General features: G+C 41.3%; 2 protein-coding genes across 4 annotated transcripts in view; one reads left to right on the forward strand and one right to left on the reverse strand.

Annotated features, from left to right (window-relative positions):
* The first annotated feature begins 1,129 nt into the window (after positions 1 to 1,129).
* On the forward strand, positions 1,130 to 5,603 carry LOC117254483 (DET1- and DDB1-associated protein 1). The gene is made up of 5 exons (XM_033622826.2): positions 1,130 to 1,495; positions 2,125 to 2,205; positions 2,420 to 2,471; positions 2,710 to 2,771; positions 2,972 to 5,603. Exons 1-5 carry the CDS (start codon positions 1,487 to 1,489, stop codon positions 3,074 to 3,076), a joined length of 309 nt encoding a protein of 102 aa, XP_033478717.1. The 5' UTR covers positions 1,130 to 1,486; the 3' UTR covers positions 3,077 to 5,603.
* Positions 5,604 to 6,397: 794 nt separating this feature from the next.
* ano8b (anoctamin 8b) overlaps positions 6,398 to 27,576 on the reverse strand; it is a 53,733-nt gene continuing 32,554 nt past the window's right edge. For 2 of the 3 annotated variants that reach the window (XM_033621579.2, XM_033621581.2), the window contains exons 4-20: positions 23,966 to 24,104; positions 23,761 to 23,857; positions 23,364 to 23,480; positions 22,548 to 22,675; positions 22,292 to 22,453; positions 22,053 to 22,205; positions 21,760 to 21,886; positions 20,229 to 20,284; positions 20,032 to 20,106; positions 19,720 to 19,854; positions 15,894 to 16,141; positions 15,316 to 15,475; positions 14,545 to 14,940; positions 12,058 to 12,249; positions 11,617 to 11,748; positions 10,804 to 10,914; positions 6,398 to 10,383 (exon numbers count right to left, since the gene is read on the reverse strand). In XM_033621579.2, coding sequence (XP_033477470.1) covers positions 9,640 to 10,383; positions 10,804 to 10,914; positions 11,617 to 11,748; positions 12,058 to 12,249; positions 14,545 to 14,940; positions 15,316 to 15,475; positions 15,894 to 16,141; positions 19,720 to 19,854; positions 20,032 to 20,106; positions 20,229 to 20,284; positions 21,760 to 21,886; positions 22,053 to 22,205; positions 22,292 to 22,453; positions 22,548 to 22,675; positions 23,364 to 23,480; positions 23,761 to 23,857; positions 23,966 to 24,104 — 3,172 coding nt within the window. In that variant the 3' untranslated portion in view covers positions 6,398 to 9,639. The remainder of the gene's footprint in view (positions 10,384 to 10,803; positions 10,915 to 11,616; positions 11,749 to 12,057; positions 12,250 to 14,544; positions 14,941 to 15,315; positions 15,476 to 15,893; positions 16,142 to 19,719; positions 19,855 to 20,031; positions 20,107 to 20,228; positions 20,285 to 21,759; positions 21,887 to 22,052; positions 22,206 to 22,291; positions 22,454 to 22,547; positions 22,676 to 23,363; positions 23,481 to 23,760; positions 23,858 to 23,965; positions 24,105 to 27,576) is intronic. The other variant, XM_033621580.2, reaches the window with a different exon arrangement.

The raw sequence follows: 27,576 nt of genomic DNA on the forward strand, positions 1-27,576 counted from the left end.
AGCTGCAGGCTTTCCACAGACCACAATACGTAAGTCAAAATACAATATTATTACGATTGTAAATATGTTGCGATATGCTGAGTATTGGGACAAAATATATTGCCTTTTTTCAATGTAAATTATGTCCCCAGAGGAAAACTTTGCAACATCTGTTTTGTCTAATAAAATAAAGTTTTCAGTCTCTTCATCTCACTTCAACCATTATTTTTGTAGCAGCAAAATGTATCTAGTGGACTGAAAAAGCAATTGATAATAATATTCTAGTAGGCTACCTAAAGTTTGATTTGTATTTGTCATATTAATAATTTACATATTAAAAAATGGATACTTTGCCCTGTGTGATGATAAAATACTGTGATACTACGCTGTATTGATTTTTTCCCCCAACTTGACCAGAATACAGTCCTCTGAAGTGACAATGAATACTTATTGTGGTCATATTTAAATATATGGAACATTGTCAAAAAATTGGCAAAAGATTGTCAATCAGCAGCTTCAGCACAGAAGAATCTGTATCAGACTTCTGTCTTAAAACAATATTGGTGGAACCCTATTGGTAAGACACTGCCAAAACTTAAGATTTGCAAATAGTTTGTAAGGCAGGGGGTAATTTAACATGCTTATTCAACAGCTTTCACTTCAGACTGGCGTGGTGATGCCAGAGTGGAAATGTATGGAAAAATGTACATTTAAAAACTGAGGCATGTTGTTCAAATTACATTTATTTCTCTTAAGACATCTCAGGCGGTTTATCATCTGTTTTGTAATTGGATGAACATTTTCAGAAAGTGCTTGTACCAAGAGAAAGAGAAACATTTGGAGGTGTTGTTATTTACAGGTTATTATGCACTGTTTTTTTTTGTTTTTTTTTTGTCTGGCCCATTTAAAATCAAACTGAGCTGTATGTAGCCCATGAACTAAAATAAATTTAACACCCCTGTATTAATGAGAGGTAAATACTTTGTTAGGTGGTGAGTATCTGGCAATATTTTTTATAATGAAGCTCATCATGTGGGAGCAAGATTTCCCAGTCAATGTTTTAGGGAGGGGCTAACCTCTGTTGTGCTTTCTGATTGGCTGTCAGGTCAAGCTACTACCACGTGAGAGCAATGGTGGGCCAATGGGCGCTCTCGGGGCGTGGCCAAGGAAGCATCGCTACCATCCAGCCATCATGCTAGCTGAAGAAGTCCTGTGCAACTAGCTTTGCTAAATCATGCAATGACATATTGGTTTGTTTTCACTGTGAGTTGTATCATTTCTTCATGGACACTGGGATATAGGATGGAAACAACAACCAGTGTGTGAAGGCCGTTGTTTTCTTTGCCAAGAGGACCCGATAGGACAGCCGTGTCGGTTAACTAACGTTCGTCTGTAAGCTAGCGCGGCTAACCGTAACATACTCACACTGCCTGCCATCACGACCAGCACAACAGACACCAAGCCGAGTCCACGAGTCGGCGTTTCGACGTTGGAAACCACCATCATCATGGAGAAGGTACTTATTCCACATACGCCATGCTCGTAGCGTTAGCTCAAGCTGCACAACACTTAACAGAGGGCATACGGTAACACCGAGCTAACTGACTGTGAGTAACAGATAGCTGTTAGCCACACCTGCTTCTCGTGTTGGCATTCATTCACCGAGGCCAAGCCGGCATCGATTTGTGCTCTGACTTGTTAATTTGAAACCACTTGCTGTACACCGTATCTGATATCATCACCTCCAGTTGAGAGGTTACCGGGGACGTTGCAGGGAGAGCAGCAGGCCTGTTAGCGTGCATGGGTTTCTAAAGATGAGGGAACGCCCAGCACTGACTGATATCCTCTATCTACAGTCATTTTCAAGGACTCTTCATCTGTGCTCTTCGCCACCCTCCGCCCACCTAACATCTGTATTAGAAGACTCTTTTCACCGACACTGATGTAAATCAATAATATGGGCTGTTACGAAATGCCACAGGTGAAGAAGTCTGTTTGCTGAAATTAGATTATCAATGGAGGGCAGATTGACTGATGACTTGAGGCTCGCAGTGTTAAGGGTCTAATTAAATGCAAGATACAGGTAAAGACATTCACTGAACCAGAGCTGTAGGGTATAATCATCCCCTCACCCTCTCCCCGCAGGCCGATTTCTTAAAAGGACTTCCTGTCTACAATAAGAGCAACTTCAGCAGGTTTCATGCAGACTCCGTTTGTAAAGCATCTGTAAGTAGCCTATGTTAATATTTATGTCTGTAGGCTGTCATTATTATTCCTTAGTAATATATGTCTAACATTCATCTAAAGTATTTCCTCAGACAAATCACATAGAGGCTGTCATAAATGTTGTGATTGTTCCTTAATCAAATTAAACACACAAAATGCATAAGCGGAATGCACAGCTACAAATGTGAAACCTCTTTCTATCCTGTTTTTGCAGAATCGAAGGCCCTCTGTGTACCTTCCAACACGAGAATACCCATCTGAACAGAGTAAGTACCAACCTCACAGCGAAATGAAAACTATGGGAGAAACATTTAAAAGCTAAAATCATAAATTAACAGTAAGGCCGTAGTACCAGAGGCTGTTATTATAGTGGATCACAGATATGTCTTAACTAAAGATTGGTAACTAAGGGTAAACTGGCATCATTATAGGGAGACCGTACTCTAAATTGATCAGCTTTAAACATATTTTTTCAGTAATATGCTGACTGTGTTTGCTCTACAGTTATTGTAACAGAGAAAACCAACATCCTTCTGCGTTACCTCCATCAGCAGTGGGACAAAAAGGTGAGCATGTGCAGTTCTTTGGAGTTGATTTCATTAATCTGGCCTGACTTAATGCCATTCTGTGTCTTTGTTAGGTCTAAGTTAATCATGAGCCCCATTGTGTCTGGTCTTTGGTTGCTGGATTATTATTATTATTATTGTTATTATCATTTAGAAATTGTGTGATGTTACTGACTGCTGTTAAATCCTCTGTCACACAGAATGCAGCAAAGAAAAGGGAACAGGAACAAGGTGAGGGTGACAGTCCGGCACCCCCAAGGAAGATCGCCAGGACAGATAGCCAAGAGATGAACGAGGACTCATAAGTGTGTGTGTATGACTCTGTGTGTGTGTGTGTGTGTGTGTGTGTGTGCGTGTGTGCGCGCGTGCCAGTGTGAGAGGGAGAGAGGATGAGTGAGAGAGAGAAAGTGTATAAATGAATGACTGTGTGTGTGCTTTCATATACAGGGTGTAGCCAGTTTAAACTTAACAAAACCAAAGGATAGTCTAACAGGATGTCTGTCCTTGTATGAAATTAAGAGTCATCCATTGAGAATTAGGGAAATTCCTGTCAACAAAGCAGCCATTTATGGTGTAAAGATTGTGTGCGTGAAACTTATGTAACCAGAAAACATGTCAAAGTCACTGTCCGTCACAGGACAGAGCGGTTGTCCGAGAGGGAACTTCATGATGCAGAGTGTTGCAGGAATGACTTCTAAAACCCAGAAATGAGTTAGCATTTTTTGCCCTTCTGGTTCCCTCGTCTTAAATTCAATGTGTTTTTGGAATGAGGTTTTGATTAAATGCCAAGCTTAAGGGATTTTCACGTATTGTGAAATATGTAAGTAAATACCCCACTTGTGAATTTTGTAGCTTTTAAGTGTCTTCCAAAGGTGGTTGCTAACAAGTGGCTAAATGAGAGTACAGAACATCATCACGCCAGACACGGCTTTTAAAGCCCCAGGGTGGTGGTGATGTTGAAGTCATGCAACAGTGGTGTAGCTCACTTAAAGGCTTATGTTAACTTTTTTTATTTCTGATGATTGCATTTAGGCTTAAAAAATCATAAAAGTGGTATTAATTTGTTAAGATTGCTGGACAAAACTAAGTATCATAAACTTTTATTCATCACAGAGCTTTAAATTGCATCAATGCAAAATCCAGTGGGAAAAAAAACAATTGTTTTTTGTTGAGGGAACAAGGGCGGTGCTAACTTCCAGGTTGGCTTACAAAAACATGTCATCTCTGCAGCACTGTACTGGTTTTTCTTATTTATACTGGCTACTCCCTGTGTAGGTGAGCAACCCTGTGTATTGTACTGTATGTGTGTGGTGAATGAGAAGTTGAAAGAGTGTCAGTAGATTAAAAATTGGAGAGGGACTTGACAGATAAAGTCAGACACTACCCTCACAAACAGTCTCATAAACTGGTACATGACTTGTGTAGCCTTCTTCTGTCACCTGGAGAGTCAGTCCTGATATGTGCAAAGATATGTTTTTGTTACCGTTTTAACTTTATTATAACTTTTATTGTTTATGTATGGCAATGAGCTTCCTGCCAGCCACAGTGCCCACCCTCTCAGTTTCACTGCCCACTCTGCAACCACATGGGGGCATTGCGACATTTCTCCACTGTTTGAATCAACATAACCAAGACTGCACTGTGAAGAACAGCACAACGTAGAAGCAACTCTTCCAGAATCCCCCGTAGATGTGTGTTTATGGTGAATATGCATATCTTCATTCTATTCTGGGACTTGTGCTCGTAGGATTAATGTCGTGTTGGTGTTTCTGAGAAATATTTTTTACATCTAGCACCACCTTCTGGCTAATCGAGGCCCATAAGGATGAGTTTTAGCTGCTCTTTCATCAAAGGATGTAAAAGAAAAAGAGAAGGAAAAGGGAGCCTAAATATGGAGTTGTAAATTGAAACGTTGGATTTTCAGGTGCACAAAAAGGTAACAGCACAGATAGTGAAGAAAAATCTGTAATGTCTGGAAAAGGGAAAAAAAAGAATACATTATGATGTGTGTAAATAATTGCCAGTACCAGAATTAGTTTATCCAACGGAGTATCTTTGTGTCTGCCTTTTTTGTAAAATAATACATGCCCATGGATGAGATAGAAAATGACCCTTGGGACAGTAAAGAAAAGAGCCCCAGTGCCCAGTGGATGTTACCTTGCCTTGCATGTTGATGTTTTCGCGGCTGGGTATCATATTCCTGGCCCATTAATACAACTTAAGGAGTTTTGGGGGTTGTGGTGTTATCTTGTGTGACTGTGGAAGGTATTAGCCTAGAGGCCTTACAACCTGTCATCATGGTTCGGACCCTTTAGCTCCCCCAGCTCAGGGGCTGGGACAGCTGTACTGTTCGCCCTGTCTTTGTGACAGCCCTGGATGGTTTTTGTCTGAGAGCTGGTTTAGATGAACACAGGGGGGTTAAAGGGGTGTTATATTTTCAGCCATAGAATGCACAATAAGCATGCACAGCAAAGTGCAGTTGCCATCCTGCCTTGTTCCTGAGATTCAGTTTGTATTGGTGTCATATACTGTACAACACTGAATATAGCTTTTGTTTTTTTTTAATTTTATTTAATATAATCAGTCACGTCGAAGCCTCCTGTCCTTCCTGTCGTTGTTTATTTTCAGTCGATGCTGCAATGTGGGTTGACAGTGTGGTCAGTCATCTTCCTACCTACGGTGTAAATACTGTCTGTTTCTGAAGTGTAAAACCACATTATGCTTCTGCTCAGATAGACTGTTCTACAACACCCTAAGCCTTGCCCCATCTCATGTGTGTTAGATCAGATATGTTCTTTATAGCTTTGCTGAAATAAAACTGGATTGAAACTGGGTTTTTGTCGTGTGGTACTTCTAATAGACGATTATCCATCCTTGGGTTAAAGGTGTAGTTTGTAGGATTTAGTGGCATCTAGTGCTGAGGATGCAAATCTGAAACTTCTGAGTGCAAAGCATGCAGGAGAATTGTGACGGCTGACGGCAGTAGCTCAGTCCATAGGGACTTGGGTTGGTAACCGGAGGGTCGCCAGTTCAAGTCCTGTCCGGACCAAATATGGAGCATGGACTGGTGGCTGGAGAGGTGCCAGTTCACCTCCTGGGCACTGCCGAGGTGTCCTTGAGCAAGGCACTGAACCCCCAAACTGCACAGGGCGCCTGTCTATGGCAGCCCCCTCTCTCTGACATGTCTCCACTTGTGCATTTGTGTGTATTTCGGACCTGTGTGTTCATGACAATAGAGTGAAAAAATCTAATTTCCCCTCAGGGGATTAATAAAGTATATAAAATTTAAAAAAAAAATGCAAATGGCCCTGTCAGTGTTCAGTTTGGCCATTCTGAGCTACTGTAGAACAACATGGCGGACTCAGTGGAAGAGGTCCCACTCTGTAGATATAAATGGCTCATTCTAAGCAAATGAAAACACAACACTTCTCATTTTCATGTGATTATAAGCTAATGAAAACATAGTTATGAATATTAGATTCTATTTCTGCCAATAGATGCCCCTAAATCCAACACACAAACTTTAAGGAGATTCTGATGCCTAGTACTGATACCAAAATTCATGAGTGAAGAAAAAAAATTGTAGTGATGGTTTTGCAGAAACAAGTTGGTCACAACACATGGAATGCATTTGAAATAGTTTTATTAACTGTTTTTCAGGTCTTACAAAAATATGACAAAATAAATTAAAAGAAATAAATAATCCCATTTCCCAGTGTTTCTCTTTAAAAGATCTTTTTTGTACAGTGGTACATTGGAAGAGCATATGATGTTCGGTAAGTGAGGCCTCCATGAAGATGTCTTATCTTAAACTCTTGAGGTTAGGGTCGGGTTTTTAATGTAGCTGTGGTGAGAACCTCACCTGTACACATCCACTCTTAAAATCCACAAAAAGACAGTTCATTTACTAACTTAAGTCCTTTCCTACTGGGCTCACATTAGACTGTCTAGATAAGCCCAAATCCTTTAATGAACTGCTGCTGCTTTTGTTGCTTTGATTGTGAATTACAGACGGCTGATCGGTCTCAGCTGTCTGAGCTGCTGTCCTTTCGAGAGGGACGTCTGTGCTTGGCCCGGTGCTGTCTCTGGCATGATGTAGCTCTCAGTGATAACCAAGATCTGTTAGTTTATTTCAACCGATGCTTATTTAAGACCTCCATATTAACAATATGCAGAATTTGCTGCTCCTAAGAGTGCAAGGATGACAGAAGTGATACGTTGGTTAATGTTATCTATTTCTATCAAATGAAGTTGTAAGGTTTCCCTGAATAAGGAGGAACTACATACATGGAGGCATGACCTAAACTGTTGCCCTTATCTCTTCCTTCTCGCTTCAGCCATCAGCTTTGAAACTGGCTTCTCGTTTTCTATACAAACTTAGAAACAACAATATGAGGACTCTATTGCGCCATGGTGTCACTCATCCCTGAAGTACAAATGCTGCTAGAATAAAGGTTTTGATGAGACTGAGCTCAGCTACGCTTACTATCCTGATCTCTATCATGGGTTTCTTTAACAATGACCAGCCTGTGACACACAAAGACAATGAAGATATTAAATTTCTCTCAGTCTTGCACTTCTCATTTTACATTTATGATGAACAATGATGTCCAAATATAAAAAAGAACAGACTGTAGATTGACAGTAAGATGATACTGCGACCACACCAACTGATGTCCTGTCTATTTCCCTTATTGCGTTAAATGTCAGTGAGACCTTTTTGCCTGTCTGCGGAAATATGTTTTTGTGTTTTCTTTAGACTTGTGACTCAAAGGTGGACTATACTTAGTGTGAAGTTGTTACAGACACATGAATGGAGCGACAAAATATGAAAAAAAAAAAAAAGTTTGAAGCTCAATGTCATCGTCACCTCTAGACTAGACAGATTCTGTCAGCACAGAACCGTAGATGGATGAGATTATTATTATTTTAATTGTGAGTCAGGGGAGATTCCTCACATTAAATACGAGACAGGAGAGAGCTGACATTGAAAATTGAGGGGACACAAAGAAGAGATGCATAGAGTCTTGCTGGGGATAATGCAGTAGGATGGGTGCTGCGGGTGAGGGAGTTAGTCTGGATTTATAGTGATACAGGTAAGTCTCCTACAACTCTGTTATTGCCGAAATCCTTGCCAGAGGTGTTGATGTGAAAATGCATAGTTAATGTTTCTGTCTCTCAGTGTGCATCTTACCTAATGTCACCACAATACATTTTTCTTACAGAGCTTTTTAACTGCATCCTCACACTCTAATTTCACTGCCCCTGCTTTATACTGGTGACCAGACACTGGTGTTAAGCATCAATCAGACAACAATATATTCTGCTATGCAAATGAACTCTGGCGCCACCCTCTGGAGACCTGGCGGAAGTTAAAACCCTGGTAATGGTTGATGATGGGCTTGCTTACAAGAGAAGCGTAATGTATACCCTAAACAGTGTTGTTGTACATAATAAACTGAACATACAGTACATACATTTTGGATTAACAGTATAATCCGAAAAATACCGCTTTGGTTAAAAAAAGGAAATTCCCATCATGAGCGCTGCAGTGAAGCAATGCAGCAAATGGTGCGTATAAAAAAGATATGGAGAGATATTGAAATAAGAGCAACTATTGTTAAAAAAACTCATCTGGATATTTAGGAAATCCCATAGTTGCTGAGAGCAGGGGCAGGTGAGGAGATAGCATGTACCGTGTGAAAGTAGGAAATGAAAACAATCCAGCTTTTGCATAATGTTATGAGGCAGGCTGGTGTCTGTCCTCTCTCCTGCAGAGGGAGATAGGTTTCTATGCAGGGCGTAAGGGTTTAGTGCAAATGTCTCTTCTTTAACTCTACGCTTGTTTGCCAAGTCTGGTAAGAGTGTGTGGAATGGAGCACCATCTGTGTTTACACGGCGCTCTACGGGCTTGGATAGAGAACAGCACACAGCAGCCTCCCATGCTCCATTTTCTCAAAATCACCTTCCACTACCTCTGCTCTTTTTTTTTTTTTTTTGCTTTTTCTTGTCTCTCTTCCATTTGCTCCCTTGGGAAAAATACTGGTACGTGACAGCTCGACTTACTAAGCTCTTTACTTCCTTTTAGAACAAGTCTGCTACTGTCACAGGATGGGAGGAAGTGTTCAAAGCTCAGACATCACCTCCGCTTTGAAAATAAAGCTGGTGATGCATCAGGGATGCTTATTAAGGGAGGGGTTTGTGTGATGATTGATAAGAGTAATTAAAACACTGATTGATATTGCTTTTCCATTTTTCCCGCTTCAATATAAAAGTGAAGGGCCCAAGAATTCCTCACAGTTAAAAATGAGACAATATCTAATGATCACTTGTGTTGTGACGGCTAAAAACACTCTCAGAAGTTATTTGATGTACAATCTGTGATCCTCTCATACCACTGTATATGTTTTTTTAATCTTTTCCCTCCACATAAGGCTGTTATGTCCTAGTGGGAGGCCAACGAGATGCTTACAATTTATGACTAGAAGAAATCAAGAAACACAGCTCTCTGCTTTAAAGGCTTAAAAATATTAGAAACGCAGCTCATGCATTTCTTTATGTATTGCAGACAAGGAAGGATTTGTATGTTTGTGTGTGAGGGTGCGTGTGTGTGTGTTTTTATTCGGTCATGATAAGAGGGCTTACGTCTTTCTCATAAAGCCTGTTTCTTTGTCTCTCAGCAAAAAGGCAAACCAAAACAACAGTCACCTCTCATTAGTTTCATCTTCTCCTCTCTCTCTGCTTCAAGTACTTCTACACACATAGCCTGCGATAGCACAGAAGGTAGGTCAGGCCTCTCCTCACAGTAAACACATCACTTCTTCAGTTGAGATGTAACCAACGACAAGTTTGTTTGTCTAAGGAGCTACTAGACTTTAGAGCCGGCCGGGTCCAAGTCTGTTGCATGTCCGTTCTCTGACCCTTCCCCTCCAGGCGAGGGGATCTCGTCTGGAACGCCGTTCAAGTCAGACCTGGATGGTTGTCTATCTGACGTCTGTGATGATGATCCTTCCCCCGGTCTGGGCAGCGGAGCCCCGTTCACACATGTCCCCCCCTCAGATTTCCCAAAGTTAAACAGTTTCCCAGGGTTGAAGGCTTTGCTGGGTGACTGAGAACGCTCCTGAGAGCTGCTACCTGATGATGAAGATGATAATGATGTTGCTGCTGTGGCGTTAGTGGCTGTGGTGGCAGCCGCAGAAGCCGCAGCACCTTCCTTCTTATTCTCAGGTGACTTGAGGAATTTGAAGCTCAGGAACCCAGGCAGCTTCGGCTCACTTCCAGTGGGCGACTGAGGGGAGCGGGCGCCACTCGAGGAGAACTTACTCTGCAGCGGGATGATCTGTTTGAGCTTCATCACGTTATTGTTGGCCAACAGAGAGCTGGGCCTCTTGGGTTTGTCTGACCCGCTGCCCCCTCCTCCTCCTCCGCTCCCGGGGCGTGATTTGCTGCTGTGACTTTTGTCATGATGGTGATCCCCAGAGGAGTCACCCTTGCTGTCGTCCCGCTCCCTCTCCCTGCGGGCCATGTGCTCAACCTGCCTCTGCCTCTCCTCCTCCTCCCTCTTCCTCCTCTGCAGTTGCTGGTAATGCTGCTGCGCCTGTCGCTCATGCTTCTGCAGAGAAAAAAGAAACATTCCCACAATATATTTACTAGAATCAGCTAACCATTACAATACTGCAGTGCTGCCCATTGAACAAATCCCTTACTAAGACTCCTGCATTAGCACTGCAGGGGCCACTACAGCCTAATCCATTTTCTATGTTCTACAAATTGTGTTTCTCAAAAGTATCACCACTAAAATATCACCCGGGGTTTAAAAGAAGCAATTTAGCTCCAAAGAGAAAGCTGCAGTGTCGCAGTACAGTTTGTTGCAGCAGAAAGCTTTGCTACTACCATAGCTTTTTATTATATTACAGTACTCTGCACATAATGAGGTAGTCCTCTGAGGGCTTGCTCAAACTCCCTGAGTACTTACTGAACTTGCAGCCTCTCCATGACAAACAACATTTCCTTATGCTGTCACATAATTTACCTTAAAGGCCTCCCTGCGCTGATAATCCAATTTAGCCATCTCCTCTCGGACCCACGTAGGAATGTCTGGGATGGCTACATGGATGATGTACTTCAGGAGGATGGCAAAGTGCTGCGGACACACAGGCAGGCAGAAAGACGAGGTTAAGGACGATACAAAAAAAGAATTCACTGAAAGTACAATCCCAATCAGATATAAGGCACAAAGCTTCAGAAGACTCTTTAAGGGTATTTCACTTGAACTAATTCTTGCACAACATCATCTTGGCCGTGAAATCCTCCTCCTGATAGGCCTGACTTCTTTATCAGGCCAAGACAGAGCTGCAGGCTGTTTACCTTTTTCCGAATATAGGCAAGCACAGAGTGCAGAGCTAACAGTACCACTATCTAAATATGTTGCAAGTAAGAGGAGAAACGCGAAGAGAGCTTCAGTTCATGTGTTCGTGCTTTTCATAAAGATTGGCATTGGAGTATAGATAGACACAATGCAATCTCTGTTAGTAGTGCTCTAAACTATTTTGTTATATCTCCTGAGTCTCTCCATGATTACAGTGTGTTCTATAATTATCAGACAGTAACATGTTTCTGTGTAAACATCTGTCGCAGCGTATATTCTGCCACTCTCCCCTCCAAAGTCTTTGCAGGTAGAAAAATAAAGACAGTAGTAAACTTATTTGCAGCCTAAATACCTGGCACATTTTCTGATTACCATACATTTTGTGCTGGGTCACAAAATGCTGGTGCCCTGAGAAAAAGTTTGAAAAAGCACTGCTCTAAGCACTTCAGTAAGACCCACAGGAGCAAGCTGCAGTACCTCGAGGATGACGATGGAGATGATGGCCATCTCGGGGCTGAGCCACGGGAAGAGACGCTGTAGCTGACCGCACTGACCAATCAGGTAACAATTCACTATGATGGCAATCAGGCCCATGGCTTCCATCGCAGTCTGTGACGGAGAGAAAAAAGGTTTAACTTTGTTGTTTCTCAACGCTGAATTTGAATCACATTTAGCGCAGTTCAGTTCTGTTCGGTTCTTCCAGCCAATTATTGGTAATAAATCTATTTATGTGATTGTTACACAGTTATAATTGCATGATCATTCAACTTCTAAATGGAGTGTTTGTTACATGTGACAGCATTTCTATGTCTAAGTCTTTTAATTGTCCCTGTCTTTGGATGACAATGAATTCAATTAACAACCACGACAGAGAAACCTCACAAGCCCGTGTCAACTCTCACAGGTTATATTTCTGACCTGCCACTGGCCGATGCTCTCCACTCGGATTCCAAAGGGCCTCTGCAGACCGGTGCAGAGCTTAAAGGCATCACTGCGGATCTCAATGATGTTGTTGATGAGAGCGCACATGGCAGCCAGAGGGAAGGCTGAGGAAAAGAGCACCACGTAGCCAAACTGGACAAACATCTCTTGGTAGTCCTGGAAGGTGTCCTGAAAGAGGCAGAGTGGAGCATTAAACCACAGTTCTATCAGGTAAGTGCAGCCTAAGTGTTACTATTTGGCAGCTAGGAAGCAAGTCTGCATTTCTGTGGAACAAATCGATCCTCAATGGTACGAAATAATACTAAAGATTCTATTTTCCTGTTCTCTGGCTGGAGTTGCCTTATGTCCTTAGAAAAATAAATACGTAAGTAAAAAAAATGAAGCAATAAAAAGGTTATTTCTTCACATGTTAAGGATGTGGGAAGGGGCGGCAAAATATGACCCCCAACAGCCAGCTTCCTTCCCTGGGCCTGGTGGCGGCTAAAGGAGGGTAACCACTGCCTCATGTAGCATAAACAAAAATACTAGTAAAATGGGAAAAATGAAAAAATGCAGATAAAGAGAAAACAAAATACCATAAAATGGATGGATGATGAGATATCATTAGCCACCCCTGCCATAAAAAATGATTTTTTGTTGGCTCCTTTACACAACAGTCTGCTCTGCTCCTTCACTAATGCACACACCCCTTGCACATGGGTGAATTACTGAACAAGCCTACCAAGTGCAGGCCAATGTGTCAGGGGATACTCCTGGCCTTTACCTGCAAGGTGTCAGTCAAATTAACACAGACTAATGAGGAAGAGACTCAAAATGACCACAAAGAGATGCAAAGGAACAGCAAAGAGACAAAAAATGAGCCAACAAAGACACAAAACAACTCCATAGACATGCAAAGCAACAAAAAAAAAAAAAGGCAAAACCACCACAAACTCAGTGTGTCTTGCTCCTATGTGAAGGAGAGGCAATGGGGCCTTTGCTTATCTGTGCTTATGAGACCCATGGTCTCTGCCCTTGCCCCTAGAGATCTAACATTTGCTTTATTTAGTTTGGTTTGCTTGGTTGTTTGCAATCCTGTGATGTCACCCAATGTACTAAGTTCTGTCTTGTCTAGTTTCAGCTGTCACGTGTCGCTTCACAAAAAAGAAAAAAAAAGCTTGGTTAAGCTATGCTTATAGATAGATAGTCACGACCTTTTGAAACATAACCCAGTGCTATTCACATCACTCTCAGGACATGTTTTGGGTGTAGTGTTACATGATGGCTGAGAGGGATCCTGTTGGATTCATGTTACAGTTCTTGTTTATAACATGTATGAAACCTGAGCTAAGTATGAGGAGAATGACAGTTGGGAACATACTGTATGCTGTATGGCTAAATTGGTTACCTACTATTATACAACATTTTACTGTTATTTTCTATCTCACTATTCTGTGGAAGAACTTTCATGGAAAACCTTAAAGGTCCAGTGTGTAGGATTTAGGGGCATCTATTAGCAGAAATGGTATATAATAATCATTACCATGTTCTTAACAGTTTATTATCACCTAAAATAAGAACTGTGTTTTCGTTACCTTAGAATAAGCAGTTTTTATCTATGTAGGAAGACAGTCCTCTTCCACAGAGTCTGCCTGAGCTGACAAACCACTGGCAATGGCTCGAGATAGAGCCATTTGCATTTTCATGTTTTCGGTTTTTTGTGTCTGCATTGTAGTTCTCCTACACACTTGGCACAAAGGAGAAGTTTCAGTTCTGCAACCTCACCGCTAGATCCGACTAAATCCTGCACACTAGACCTTTAAGAGAATTCTGGGACCCTGGGTCTTATCCTCATGTTTTTGTCTGTTATTTGGGAATGATAAAATTCCACTCATCCATTGTAGAGATTTGGGAGACCAGGATTCCTGCAAAAAATCACATACAGCTTTCCAAATGACAGAAATGTATCCCAGATACGTTTTTGAATCTGATCATAATCAAACACAGAAAGTAGCTGCCTGGAAATCCCTTTAGCTGTTGCTGTGAGCTTCACAGAAGAGCGGTTTTACTTCCTGGTCAACTTGTCAGCTGATATATTTATGCACATATGCCAGTTTTTCCTTACAGCAGTGCAAAGTTGTGGCTGATAATGACATAATACACATCATGCAGTTTAATTTTCCTGCCTCTATACAACAAAGAGATGCTCCAGTTGGCTAACTGCTTCATGTTTTGGTTAAATTTAAGTTTTTGGAAAGCTGTAGGACAACGCCATTCTTGCTGAGTTCATGCATCCCTAATCTCTACAACAGACTTGATGGGTAAATTAAGGGTCATGATAACCATTAGTCATAATATGAGAATTAAAACACCAAGAGTGACAAATTCTAAATGTGCCTTAAATGTTTTAAAGGATGAAACTTGCCATCCTTTAAAACCCTGTGTACGGGTTAGAGAATAAGTTCAGTATGCAGTCTTTCTTACAGCGTAAGTCTGCATGCAGCTCTCCATCTCAGCCTGAGTGAGCGTGGTGCTCTCCTTCTCCTCAGGGGGGTCAATCCATGATTCTCTTTTTGTCCTCGGCTCAGGTCTCTCTGTGCTCCTGCCTCTTCTTCTGTGTCGCACTGATGTGCTGCTCTCAGCCCCAGAAGGCAGCGGGGCAGCGCTAGCAGCGGCACCAGCCGCAGCAATAATTCCCTCAGCTGCACCTGTCGCGCCCCCTCCTGACTCCTTCACATCATGAATGCCATTATCGTCGTCGTCATCACACATCTCAAACACAGAGGCAGGGTCCATTCCTTTTTCAACCATAGTGGGGCTCCCCTCCTCCAGGAAACTGTTGTCCATGGGGGGCCCACTGCAGACTGGCCTTCTGTCCACCTAAACAACACCAATACAGATGAGTGCTACAGCATAAACATATTAAAGAAATACTTCACCCGCAAAATCTGTATTTGTAAATCAATTAGTCATGTGGAGTTACATCCATTTTTGAGGGATGCCTCCACGGGGAACGAAGAACAGATGTTTTGATATAGTTTTGCCGTTGTTAACTGCAGTCCCCATTTTATCCAATTCATCAAGAATTTTCTAGGTTTTTGGATTCTTTGTTCACCGTGGAAGCATGCGAAAAAAATTAAGTTTTCTTTCCAATTCATCAGGCCTCCAGGTGAGTTACTGTTATACAAATGATCATTTTGTGGGTGATGTCTTCATTGAATACATCATAAATGCATGTTCTAGCACAGCTCATACCTTCTCTATAAAGCTGACTTTTCTCAGCTTCAAACCGCAGTCGATCAGACTCTCCTCCTCCGTCTCTCCTTCACTGAACCTCCCGCTGTCAGCCTCGTCTCTCTCACCTCCCTCCTCCTCATCAGGCACCCCGCATCCTCCGTTCAAACATTTCTTTTCCCTGAGAGAAGTTGAAGGGACAGATAGACATCAGACAAAATGTGCCTCTCTGTGAGTGTGTGTTCACATCTCACAGTGGTGTTCTGTCTATTTCCTTAATGTCCGACTGGCATGAATCACAACCACACGCAGCGTGCAGACAGTGTCAAGTGCAGATAAAGTGGCTTTTAATTTGAACCCAAGCGCGTCTGTTTGTTGTGACTAATGCTTTGAGTGTTGGTTTGAATGACAGCTACAAACACTTAAATGTCACTCGTCATCACACTGATATTATGAGAAAGTGTCAGTTTCTCTTATTGCATGTTTCAAATTGCATTATCGAAGAATTGATTTCACCTGTTTAGACATCCCAGTGTTAATATTTGCACGTGCAGGCTCGCATTTATTAATTGTTTGAGAGTTTAAATAATGAGTTTGACCTTCTCTCTGGCTGCCCCAGCCCAGGCCTGGTGCCCCTCAGTCCAGGTCCTGGCATGGCCTGGTCGGTGGGAGACGCCTGAGCTTTTCCAGCCGCCAGCCGGGCGTATTTCAGCAGCACTGACAGCAGCAGATCCCACACAGCTCGCAGTGTGAGCTCGCCCAGCTTGTGGCGCTCATACAGGTAAGGCTGAAGAACCTCCTTCACATTTTGAAGGAACTGGCGTATGATGAGCAGAGTGGCCAGCATCTGACAAGGACAGAGAGAAACATTTGGAAAAAATGTAGCTGCCAAGCTGAGTGAATATACTTTCTAACTTATCAGAGCATTTAAAAGAAGAGATGCAGGGGGTTGGAAGTGGCTGGACAGAGAAAAGAGGACTAGCAGGACAGAGAAGAGGAATGAGAACAGGCTGAGAAAGACATAAGGTACACCCTCACGGAACCAATGCAACAGATCAACCAAAACACTGTATGCAGCCTTTATCAACACGCAAATCAAACAAGGCAGAAAACTGTTGCTGAACTGCATTTGTCAATGATTATTCAAGTGTTTGAAAGAACCATCAGGGAGCAGTGTAGCCGCAGTTTTCTGAACCATGTGATCCACTCTGGATGTGCACTTTCAGACCACTGACATATTTCAATGACATAGGTTAGTGGATGATGGACACAGACACTTGAGGCCTTTCAATAATACTCATACCTTGCCAAACAAATCCAAATCACACGCAGCAGGAAGTACAAATAACCCTTACTTGAAGGATAATTCAGGTTTGTTACAACTTTTTTGGGGCTTTCTTACTATTTGTAATAACTATGTACTCAACAAGTTAATTACAGAAATATGAGATCACAGCGTCATCACAAAAGAGAGGTCTGACACAACAAGTAATGTCTTCACTCAGATTTTAAGCAGACCCCTCAGGGTGGCGAAACTTACTTTATTTGGAAAAAAAAAGAGGGTGAAATTACTAAAACCCAAACTAGTTAGTTTTTCCTGTGCAATGAATGATTATTCTCACCTTTATGAGTGGAGTGATTTCAGTTTTCCCTTCAAATAAAGTTGACTGCTCATGTTTCTTGACGCATCAAGCTTAACTGTCGTAATGTTACTTTGCTTCCAGATCTCAGCAAGTAAGATATTGTCAAAACTCCTAGAAATACTAGCCAATACTATGAAATTAACCCCAAGTTGTAATAAACCAGAATTATGCTTTAAAGAAACAGTGTGTAAGATTTAGGTAATTTAGTGGCACCCAGTGGTGAGAAATGCAGATTGCAACCAGCTGAATCTTCTCCCGGTAGATTTTCTACAGTGTTCATTGATCAGGAGGTTTTTCAGAGGGAGCCGGATTATTCACATTCTCCAAAACAAACGGATCCAGTGATTTCAATGGGTAATAATGCTGGATTAAGCAATTTCACATTAAAAAAATCCGCTAACTATAGACATCGGGCTGCTAACTAAGGTGGCCAACAAGAAAACACGTAAGGCCTCATCTAAAGCCGACGTTTGGTTTGTCTGCTTTGAGCTTCTGTAGAAACATGGTGGTGCAACATGGCATTTTCCGTGGGGAAGGACCTGCTCCCTGTGTAGATATAAATGGCTCATTCTGACTCCCTGTCCTAACTGGACGCAAGCATCTAACTATCGCACTGCAGAGTGTTACATAGGAGACTCTCTGTCCACATTGGATTTGTAAAATATAGAACTCCGTCACATCATGTAAAAAACTTACCTAGCAATTGTGGTCTCAGAGTAACCACTGATGAGTGAGTACGTACTTCCTTATTATCTATATTAACAACAATACCATTGCTGGTAACTTTTACATATCATTGTTGTTGCTGCCATACTATAGCATTCCACCATCTCTTCTTTGTACAACAAGCAAGCTCTGCTGAGCATCCTACACAAGACTTACCAGAAGCGTTCAGCTCCTTGGTGATCTCCCTCCAGCCAGATGGCAAAATATTTAGGTTACTGTATGGAAATGAGGAGGCATCATATAGATCAGCGATTCCCAACTGGTCCAGCCACAAGCTCCAGATTTCTCCTTGGTCATTAGTTCAAGGTCCACACAGTTTAATACTTTCAGCATCATAGTCGCTCATACATAATTTACTGTCTCTGTCAAGTAGCTTTCCATTAGTCACTCACTCTACAGTGGGAAACTGCACTTCAAAATAAAAGCCCTGTGTTTAAAATTCAATATACTTTAAAATAAAATGTGTTTATTACAAACTTGACATTAAGAATGGACCTGCGACCCACCAGTTAGGAACCACTAATATAGATAACCTTTATTTCAACCTCGTGAATCAACCATTCCTCGTCTACTGTTGCACTTTCAATGTAAGTGACAGGAATAAAATAGAAACGGAGTGTCCAACAAAAATTTTGCTCAAAGCGCCACACCACATCGCTCGCAGGCAGTTAAGAGAGTCAAATAGAAAACAATGCAATCAAACTGATTGCATGGTGTCGCATTTAGTTAGGACACAATATAACGTATCAACTATTCTTATTTTCATGTGATAATACATCAAAGAAAACAAGCTTATTATCTGATATTCCATTCCTGACCATATATCCACCTAAATCCTACACACTGGACCTTTAAAACACTCAAAACTGAGCAGTGAGCACATCTTCAGCCCTTTAATATTATACACCCAGAGGAGACACTTACTAAGAATTGCAACATCACAAAGCTTACTATCTGTTATTGGCTTTAATCTAAAAGCGATTGTTTCCAAGTCAAATAATGCTGATGCACAATATCCTATTGCTGCAAGCTACAGCACGGGGAATGCAAAAACAAAACCACAGCCACTTCCTGACAAGAACATGGACAGAATGTTACTTTCAGTCAATAATGGAGGACCTTGGAAGTCCAGAAAAGGAGATACTGTTCTCCCACTGCTACCTACTGGAACAGTCGGCACAGATACGTCAGAGTCAGACACTGGCAGAATCAAGCTGACAACACCAGATGGTTTTCATTTCAGACACTTAAAGGTCTACACCAGTGGTTTTTTGCATGTTTCAGCCAGGTTTTTCTTACCTTTCTATTCATTTCCTAACAGTATGAAAATTGAGTCAGATAAATCATTCCTGCTTGTGTGTTTTAATGTTATTTTACTTGTGTTGTAATGCAGCTGTGTGTGCACTGATTGTCTTGACAATAGAGTAAATACACTATGAAAAATAACTGCAGTAGCTGGGCTGTGCTGGCTGGTAATCAGACATGAAAAAACAATGAAGTCAGGTGACGTTAACAGAATATGACAAACTCAATGAGGTGGCACTCTGGCTGAGAGTGTAACAGAAACTGACAGACAGAGTGAGAAATTGAGGTACGAGTGGTGAGAGTTGTATTGGAAAAACAATTCACACAAACTGCACGGGAGGAAATGGCCAATAAAGAAATCCACATTGACTCCACATCCCCATGTTGAAGAAAGAAAATGGCAAAAACACACAACTATTGTAACTAGGAATGATGCTCATATATGCAGGAGACGAGGCACTATTTCTGACAGCCAGAAATGAAAACACCAATCATTTAAACATCTTCTTCTGACAGCTACATTTTAAATTCTCTACCACATTAAACCGCTCATCTATCTTTTCTGTCTGGTGAAAGCTATGTGTCTCCAAAATATGGAGTTTTTAAGAAGCTAGAAAAACAGGATTATATTTGACATGACATTTAAAAAACACAAGTTTTCACCAGACACATATAATCAACACAAACACACAGGTGGTCAGAAATGGACCTTTGCCCTCTCGCCCAAACAGTGGATGTACAGGGAGCATACTTTGGACCTGAGTAAAGCCCTGAAGAACCAGGGAACAGAGACCACAAGCATCTGGATCTTGAAGAAGAGGGAAGGCAGCAGATTGACCCGGACCTGCCGCTGCAGACTCCTTAACAGAGACAACACCAGCAGCATCTTCCACAGATGGACAAGTGGATGAGATGTGTGGATGGATGGTTATGGAAATCAATGCATGTAAGCAGAGAGAGGGCAAAGCATTTAAGGATGGGAGAACGACAGATGTTGGAGGCCAAATGAATTACTGGAGCTAATCGGTGACAGAGGAACATTAGAGCTGGGGATGTTTCTTACCTCTTTCAGGCGCTCCATGTCTTTGAGGTAGAATCCAATGTAAAAAAGGCTGAGATAAGAATTTACAAACTGAAACTGCGAGAGAAAGAAATGCCAGGCATCATTAGGAGGAAAGCTGTGTAAAAAGGAATGATTTAATAAACAAGTTTATAAATGACACAGGCGGTTCAGATATTATGTAATGAAAAGCCACTCACAAGAACCATTTTGATGATGAGATTTTTCTCATAGGCACTCTGGAGTCTATAGTTTTCTGTAGAGAAAAAACGTAACTCATGCCGCACAACTCATAAACAATGTCATATACTGTAAAACTGAGAGTCATTTGAGTTTATAAGGGATTACTTAAGATCCACAAGGAGTATTAAGGAATGTCAGATGAAAGCAATTTTATTCAGATTATCTTCTATAATACTGGTTCTCAATCCGTGGTATGTGTGCCACTGGTGGTCCAGAACGTAGCACATTCATAGATCAATGATTAGGTACAAGCTAAACTGTGATAGCAAGATAGTAAGCCGAGGTAAACTGAAAGGTTTGCAATCATGTCTCCTAACAGGAACAACTGACCCTTCGCTAAGTCCCGCCCCCGGACACAGACTGGCCAATCATGGCATAGCATTGGGCCGGCTCAGACCAGGGTCCGACAACAACACAGCTGTGCTCCATTGAATCTAATGCAATTGTTTCAGATTTCCTTCATTTTCAGGCTGGTTTTGTGGATTTGGAGCTAAATGTTGTGTCTGGGGCACGTCGTGTATTAATGATGCTCGTTACCTGGAGAGGTTGGAAAAAGATACACGTTTCTTCCCTGTTCCAAAACCAAAATCAGACCCTGGAAAGTGTAGGGTTAGCTAGCTAGCTACTCAAGATATAGCCTACTGAATGTATACACATGCTGCTTTTGCTTTTTAATGATTATAACAGCGAAAAAAAGACCAACTCTGCTGTACAGGAACCAGTGAAGGGAAGCAGGGAAACTTTGCTGATATTCAACCAGCTGTGTGTCATTGCAGTGTGCGCAGATGAACGTTGTTTGACTTCTTCCAGAGATCCCTGTCCCTGTCCAGCAGTGGAGGTCCAGGTGCTGGCAGCGGCATGGGGGTGAAGCCAAACACTGTTCATCTGCACACACTGCGATGCTACACAGCTGGTTCAATATCAGCAAAGTCTCCCTTTATATTCATTGTCTTGTGTGGCGATCAGCAGTGATGTGGTGGTTCACTTTTACACTGTAATCTGTAGCCTATAGTTCAGCCTTAGCTTCTAACTATCTTTGTCTTTTTAACCTGTTGTTGCTGCTGAGTCACTTTGACATCCTGGATATATCCTTCAAACACAGACTGTAGACCCCTCTGTCTGCTTCTCTCTGGAATCACTGTTTTATTGTTCCAAAAATATGATAATATTTCTTCAGGGAGTGCAGTTAGTTACAGTGTGGACTCCATGCTTACTCCAACAGCTTGTCGGACCATCACAAAGGGGTGGGGCTTAGCAAAAGGTCAATTAGGAAGATGAGTGTGGAGAATATTTCGAGCAGCTCTGTTGAAACTGAATAAACCTGCCTCTGGCGTGAACTGTCCGCAGCTGAATAGGGTTGGCCTGTGCTACTGTGTTTTAACATTGGTCATAATGGTGGTTTAAAAAGTTTGAGAACCACTGTTCTATAAAAGGTGCTGTGCTTATAACGTGAATGTAGATCTGGATAAATCTGGAAGCTCGACTCACCCATGTCATTGAGCCAGCAGGCGATTTTCCTGTACACCTCGTCACATGCGGTCACAGTGATAGCTAGCATGATTTTGGGGATGAAGCGAGCTAGCCGAGGCATTTCCTTGATCCCCATCACAAACTCCTGGAAAGACATAATCACAGCTTTTTAACTTGTCACAGCCTTCAAATAACTTTAACAGGCTTGCTGCATCATTGCATCCACCCCATAAAAAAGTTTTAAAAGAATAAACAAGGGCAGAGGAGGGAGTGAAGAGATTTTTACTACCACAGAAATCATCATTGCTGACCTGCAGCTCAAAGCAGATGAGCATAACCAGGAAGACAAAGCAGAGACAGAGGATACAGATGGGCAGGCTGACCAGCCATCTGAATACACGCCTCCGCCAAGGAGGATAATAGAACTCCTCACATCCTGTTATGGGACTGCAGCGCTTGACTCCCTGCAGAGAGAGAAAGCATGAAACAGCTTGAAAGAGGAGAAGAGAGGAGAAAAGATTGAAGGAGCCAGAGTTTTTGTTTCTCTCACCCGGAACTGAGGCCGTGGTTCCTCCAGGGATTCGGACGGCGTATCCAGTGTTCCCCACTTGAATGCCAGCTCAGCCCCCCTCCTCTTCCACCGCTCCAGAAACAGAGTGGCCCACACCACGTTGAACAGTGCAAACACCACACAGCAGATGTCACGGCTCGTCTGAAACAACACAAATGCGCAGACTTACTATGACAACCTTTTTGTTTGGTCTGTGATTGAAGTCATTTAAGGCCACGACAGCTTCTCTCCTCACCTGATCTGACTCAGTGAGCATCCACAGCACGAAGCCGATCACAGCAGGATATAACATAGAAGTGGTGTAAAATCCCAGCCAGGCAAAATACATGGCAATCTTCACCCCAAAGTAGTCACAGATATCATCTGTGAAAAAAAGGGTGAAAGATAGCAAATTAGACGGATAATATCACACATATTATGACTACTAAAGAACAGAGCAACGAGGTATGAGCAAAGTAATTCACACTGCACCCAAAGTACGATCTTATGTCTTGCAGTTATTATAGTTTTGTTTTTTTCATTAGTTTTTATTTTTCTGTAGTTTTTAATCTTTGTTTTCAATTCAGTTTAGTTTCAGTTCGTTTCCAGGATGAGTTTGCTCATTTCAGTCTAGTTTTTATTGTTTAAAAATGTTTTGTTTTAGTTCATTAGTTTTTTAAAATCATTATTATTATATGGGCGGTCAAGGGCAATATTTAAGAGGTTCAGAATAGGTATTAAAATACAAACACAGCACTTTGTGAAGGCAACTGACTGTAGACATCACATTCACAATAAAACTATGCACCAAAGCCTCCTTATGTTTCTTGTATTGATAAATTTGACCAAACTGACAAGACTGAACTAAAGACATTTCAAGTTGAAGTTTATTTAATTTCTGTATTGTAAGAACAATATTTTTTCCAGTAATGTCTAGTTTTTATTTTCATTTTAGTTAAGTAAAATGTATTTTATTACCTAGTTTTACTTTTCGTTAACTATAAATACCTTGCTATCTTGTGGTTGTCCTCCTGTGTTATGTATATGTTAGTAAGTATCTTGTTCTACAGACCTAAAGGCTGTTTCTCACAAACAGCCTGGACCCAAGACTTCATCAGCTGGCTGAGGATCCTCTGTTCGTGTAGAGGAAATACTTGCTGGATAACACCTCGCGCACTCAGCTCTGGGACTACAGAGAACAATAAAGCAAAGCATTAAGTACGTTAAAATTACTCTACATTTAATTTGCAAGAGAGAGAAACATCAACAGAAGAAGAGTAGCAGTATAAAGATAAAACTATCAGCTACAGTACACAATGAAATCCATCACATCTAGGCTGCTAATAATTTCAAACCCAAACCAATTGAGGGATTATTTCCAAAGCCTGCCAAATAACTGCCTCCTGTTTAATGAAGACAAATATCACATAGCATCTAGCAACACTGTGCTGATCAAGGATGCAGCTTACTGATTGGCTGGCCCTCCAGGAAGTTGATATTATGAAGCACCTCCCCATGTTTGGCACGTAGATTGTCCAGCCAGTATTTGATGATGCTCTGCCTCTCCTGCAGCGCACAAGAGGAGGAGAGTGAATTCCAGTGATGCCATGACAGCAAATTTACATGCATATGGTTGTGTGTGTGTGTGTGTGTGTGTGTGTGTGTGACACTGACCTGTGAAGTAAAAAAACACAGTTCGCTCTCGATGTTCTCGTAGATGTAATCCTCTTCACAGGAGAAGTTTCGTGTTCCTCCGCCAAACTCAGGCTTCACTGCTTTCCTCAGTCCCATCTCCTCAGCACCTCGCAACAAACTGCAGGACAACAAAGAGACACTGATAGAGTTACAGAGTATTATATGTCTTCTGCCAGTATGACTGATGAACGTTGATGCAAAATGTTTAATTCTTAATAACCTGTTCTTTGACTCTGAGGGATGTGTACCTAAAACCTGGCATTTCCTGTTTAACGTTTAATTCATCAACAACAATTTTAATAATCAATTAAGTACTTTATTAAGCAAAAATGTAAATATTTCTCTGTTTTTTTATCATTCTAATTTTTTATCTTTGGTCTTTTGACTGTTGGTTAGACAATATATAAGTAATGTAGAGATTTCACTTTTGTGATGGGCATCTTTCTATTAATGAATTAACTAAAATTCACGCTTCGTGGTTGTATGCCTCTGCCAACCAGTCAAGTTACACTTAAAGTTCACATCCATGTCTGTGAAAACATGGATGCTTCAGACATGTTTCCCCCCGGGCAGCACAGAAGATCAATACAATCAGCACAGCTTCAAGGTGGACACCCAAGATTAGTATCACCAATTCAGTATCTGACCAAATGTCTCCCCTTCTGTTCCTGATTTATGACATTGAATAATAGCAAGAAAAGTGTTTTTGTTGTGTTTCATAGAGAAAGTAACTCACAAAACAAGGCAAGGGAAGATGTGTTTGAGAAAAGGTGGTTTGTAGAATATCGGAGACTGTAACTATACTGTCACTGTTTTGCAAAATGTGTACAGTATATGAGACATTACAACTTATTAGTTATTATCTTCTACTATTAGTTAGCCCACATCACTTTAACTTTTTAGCTATCAATTTCTTTCCCTTTTCTCTAGTGTTATTATACTGTGAATGTATTGGTTGTTTATATCTTTAACATTTTTATTTATTTATTTTCCCATTATGTCTGACTGAAATTTTATATGGCCAAAATCATATTTTGTGAGGTCACAGTGACCTTGACCTTTGACTTTCAACCATCAAAGTCTAATCAGTTGATTGTTGACTTCAAGTAAACATTTGTGCCATATTTGAAAAAATTCCCTCTAGGTGTATTTGAGATATTGGGTTCACAAGAATGAGACAGACGAGGTGACAGTGACCTTGACCTTTGACCTACAATCACTTCATTGTTGAGCTTAAATGGACATTTGTGCTAAATTTGAAATAAAGAAAAAAAAATCCCCCAAGGCTTTCTTGAGATATCATGTTCACAAAAATGGCACGGAGGGATGGTTGGACAGATGGACAACCTGGGGCATTAAAAGAAAAATTACCAACAGATTAAACAGTGATGAAAACAGTTACAGTCCTGTTGTGGATAGCTGAACAAATTTCTGTATAACTCCATTTTAGCTGTATAAAAAACATTTGACTGGAAATGACCAGTGCATTTGGCCAGTTTTTTAATGGGATTACAAAACCAACTGCAAACAATAATATTAGCGGAGATGGATTGTCCTTCATAGTGTTAAAGTCATCTCAACTGCCCTCTAATGCTTTAACCTCATCACTCTCTCTCATCATCTCATTTCCCATCAGCCCTTCCTCCACATCTCCTCTCTTCCTCCCTCCTCCTCCATTCTCCAGCCACTCTGTCTACACTCCCCTCCTCTTTCCAGCCACCTTACTCTCTTTATCCTTTTATCCCAGAGTCCTCTCCTTTGTCTCCCCCTCCTCCTCCTTTATCCCATCATCCCCTTCTCCTCTTTCTTCTGTCCTTCCCGGCGGCTTTGTGCTGAAATGGCAGTAATAATGCAGCACCACACCCTCTGTTCCCCAGAGGCAGACAGCTCACCTCCCTCTCTCACATGTACATGTATATATAGTATACACACACACACACACACACACATGGACAGGAGCAATGCCTAGGTGGGCCTGTATCATCCATCCATCATGCAGCTCCGGGCATTTGGACGAGCAGTACAGTGAAGTACGTTGAGCACCATGATGGATTACAGTGTGAGATGTGAGCTTCTGTATCACCACTGAATACTGCTTAGTGTGCAGCAGCATCACAGTAAAGGTGCTTGTCTGAGAAAAAAAAACAGGCTGTATCTGTTTAAACCAACTGTTTAGTAATCTAAGCCAATAACTGCAAGGCCTTTCAGACGTGCACAGCTCCTGCTGTTGCCAGGAATCTTGATGAGAAGCCCCTTTTCTTAATTAATCAAAAACATTATCACCTTTTACACTCTCTCCCCAAATACAAGGAGCCTTAATTTGGAGACACAGTCAAAGGGAATGCATGGGCAAAGCTAACCTTGTAAAAGAACAGAATACTGCTGAGGGAGAGCACTGCACGTATGGTTTATGCTAATATAGCAAATATTTATCAGACGTAATGTAGAGGCTCAGCAGAACAGGACGGCATGCTTTAAACTGCCCAGTCAGAGCTGAGAAATGAGTAATGGATGGTATGTCAGCTATGAAAAGAGGAGGAGGAGGAGGAGGAGGAGGAGGACATTTACTGTACGTCTCACTGAGTGTGTTCATTGCTACACTTACTTTCTGTTAGGGCTATGTGTTAGCAGGAATCTGGCGATACGATACATATTAGAATTCAGGGGTTATGATTTAATTTAAAGTGATACAAGCAAGGTGACTTTTTAAATCTATATTTCAGAAAAACTGTTATACTGTATATAAAGAACACACCAGACACAACAGTGGGATCTGTATTTGTATTTATCGCACGCCATGTAAGGAATTAGCATTAAGGAATCAATAGGAATAAAATAAAATAAAATGAGATAAAATAAAACAAAAATAAAAATATAATAAAAAATAAAAAATAAAATAAAGTAAAAATAAAAATCAATAAAACAAAACAAAACAAAATAAAACAAAACAAAACAAAATAAAATGGCCACTGGGCCAAATCTGGCCCATGACAGAGTGCCAGATGGCCCCCCCCGTCCATTTTGGAATTCACTATGAAAATAAATAGATTCACACTGGGATTTTTTGTTGTATTTTTAATGTAAATAAGGTGCCAGAGTGCATAAAAAAGCATCTAAATAGAGCTGTTTGCTGCGACTGGCCCCCCGGCCCCCTGTTATTTTGCAAAAGTGGCCCTGTGGCAAAGCAAGTTTAGTATCCCTGCTTTAGGTAAATAAATGAAAATGAACTGTAAACAATCAAAAATCGATAACAAGGTCCTTGAGAATCAATACAGTATTTTATATACATATTTTCTTACACCCTTACTCTCTGCTATAGATATTTACAAAGCAATAAATAGACTTACTAATAATAAAACACATAACAGCACTGAATGCTGTGTAGACTGATCTCATATAACCAGATTTTATACACTGGTAACTCCTCTCTTCCAACTCAAACACATAGCAGGAAGAGCAATGCCATTTACTGTAAGTTGATAGGGTAATATAAAGCAAGCCTACAGTTGACAGGAAACACACCTAAAGCACTCAGTCAGTATTCTCACACAGGAGAGGTTAAAATGAAAATTCTCTCCACTTTAGTATGT

The sequence above is a fragment of the Epinephelus lanceolatus genome, chromosome 6, assembly GCF_041903045.1.
Source record: "Epinephelus lanceolatus isolate andai-2023 chromosome 6, ASM4190304v1, whole genome shotgun sequence".
In the NCBI taxonomy this organism is placed as follows: domain Eukaryota; kingdom Metazoa; phylum Chordata; class Actinopteri; order Perciformes; family Serranidae; genus Epinephelus; species Epinephelus lanceolatus.

What these genes read in the sequence shown, in the direction of transcription:
- LOC117254483 (XM_033622826.2), top strand. An exon ending in ACTCCGTTTGTAAAGCATCT is followed by an intron (nt 2,206 to 2,419) that starts GTAAGTAGCCTA and finishes CTGTTTTTGCAG; the next exon opens with AATCGAAGGCCCTCTGTGTA. An exon ending in ATCAGCAGTGGGACAAAAAG is followed by an intron (nt 2,772 to 2,971) that starts GTGAGCATGTGC and finishes TCTGTCACACAG; the next exon opens with AATGCAGCAAAGAAAAGGGA.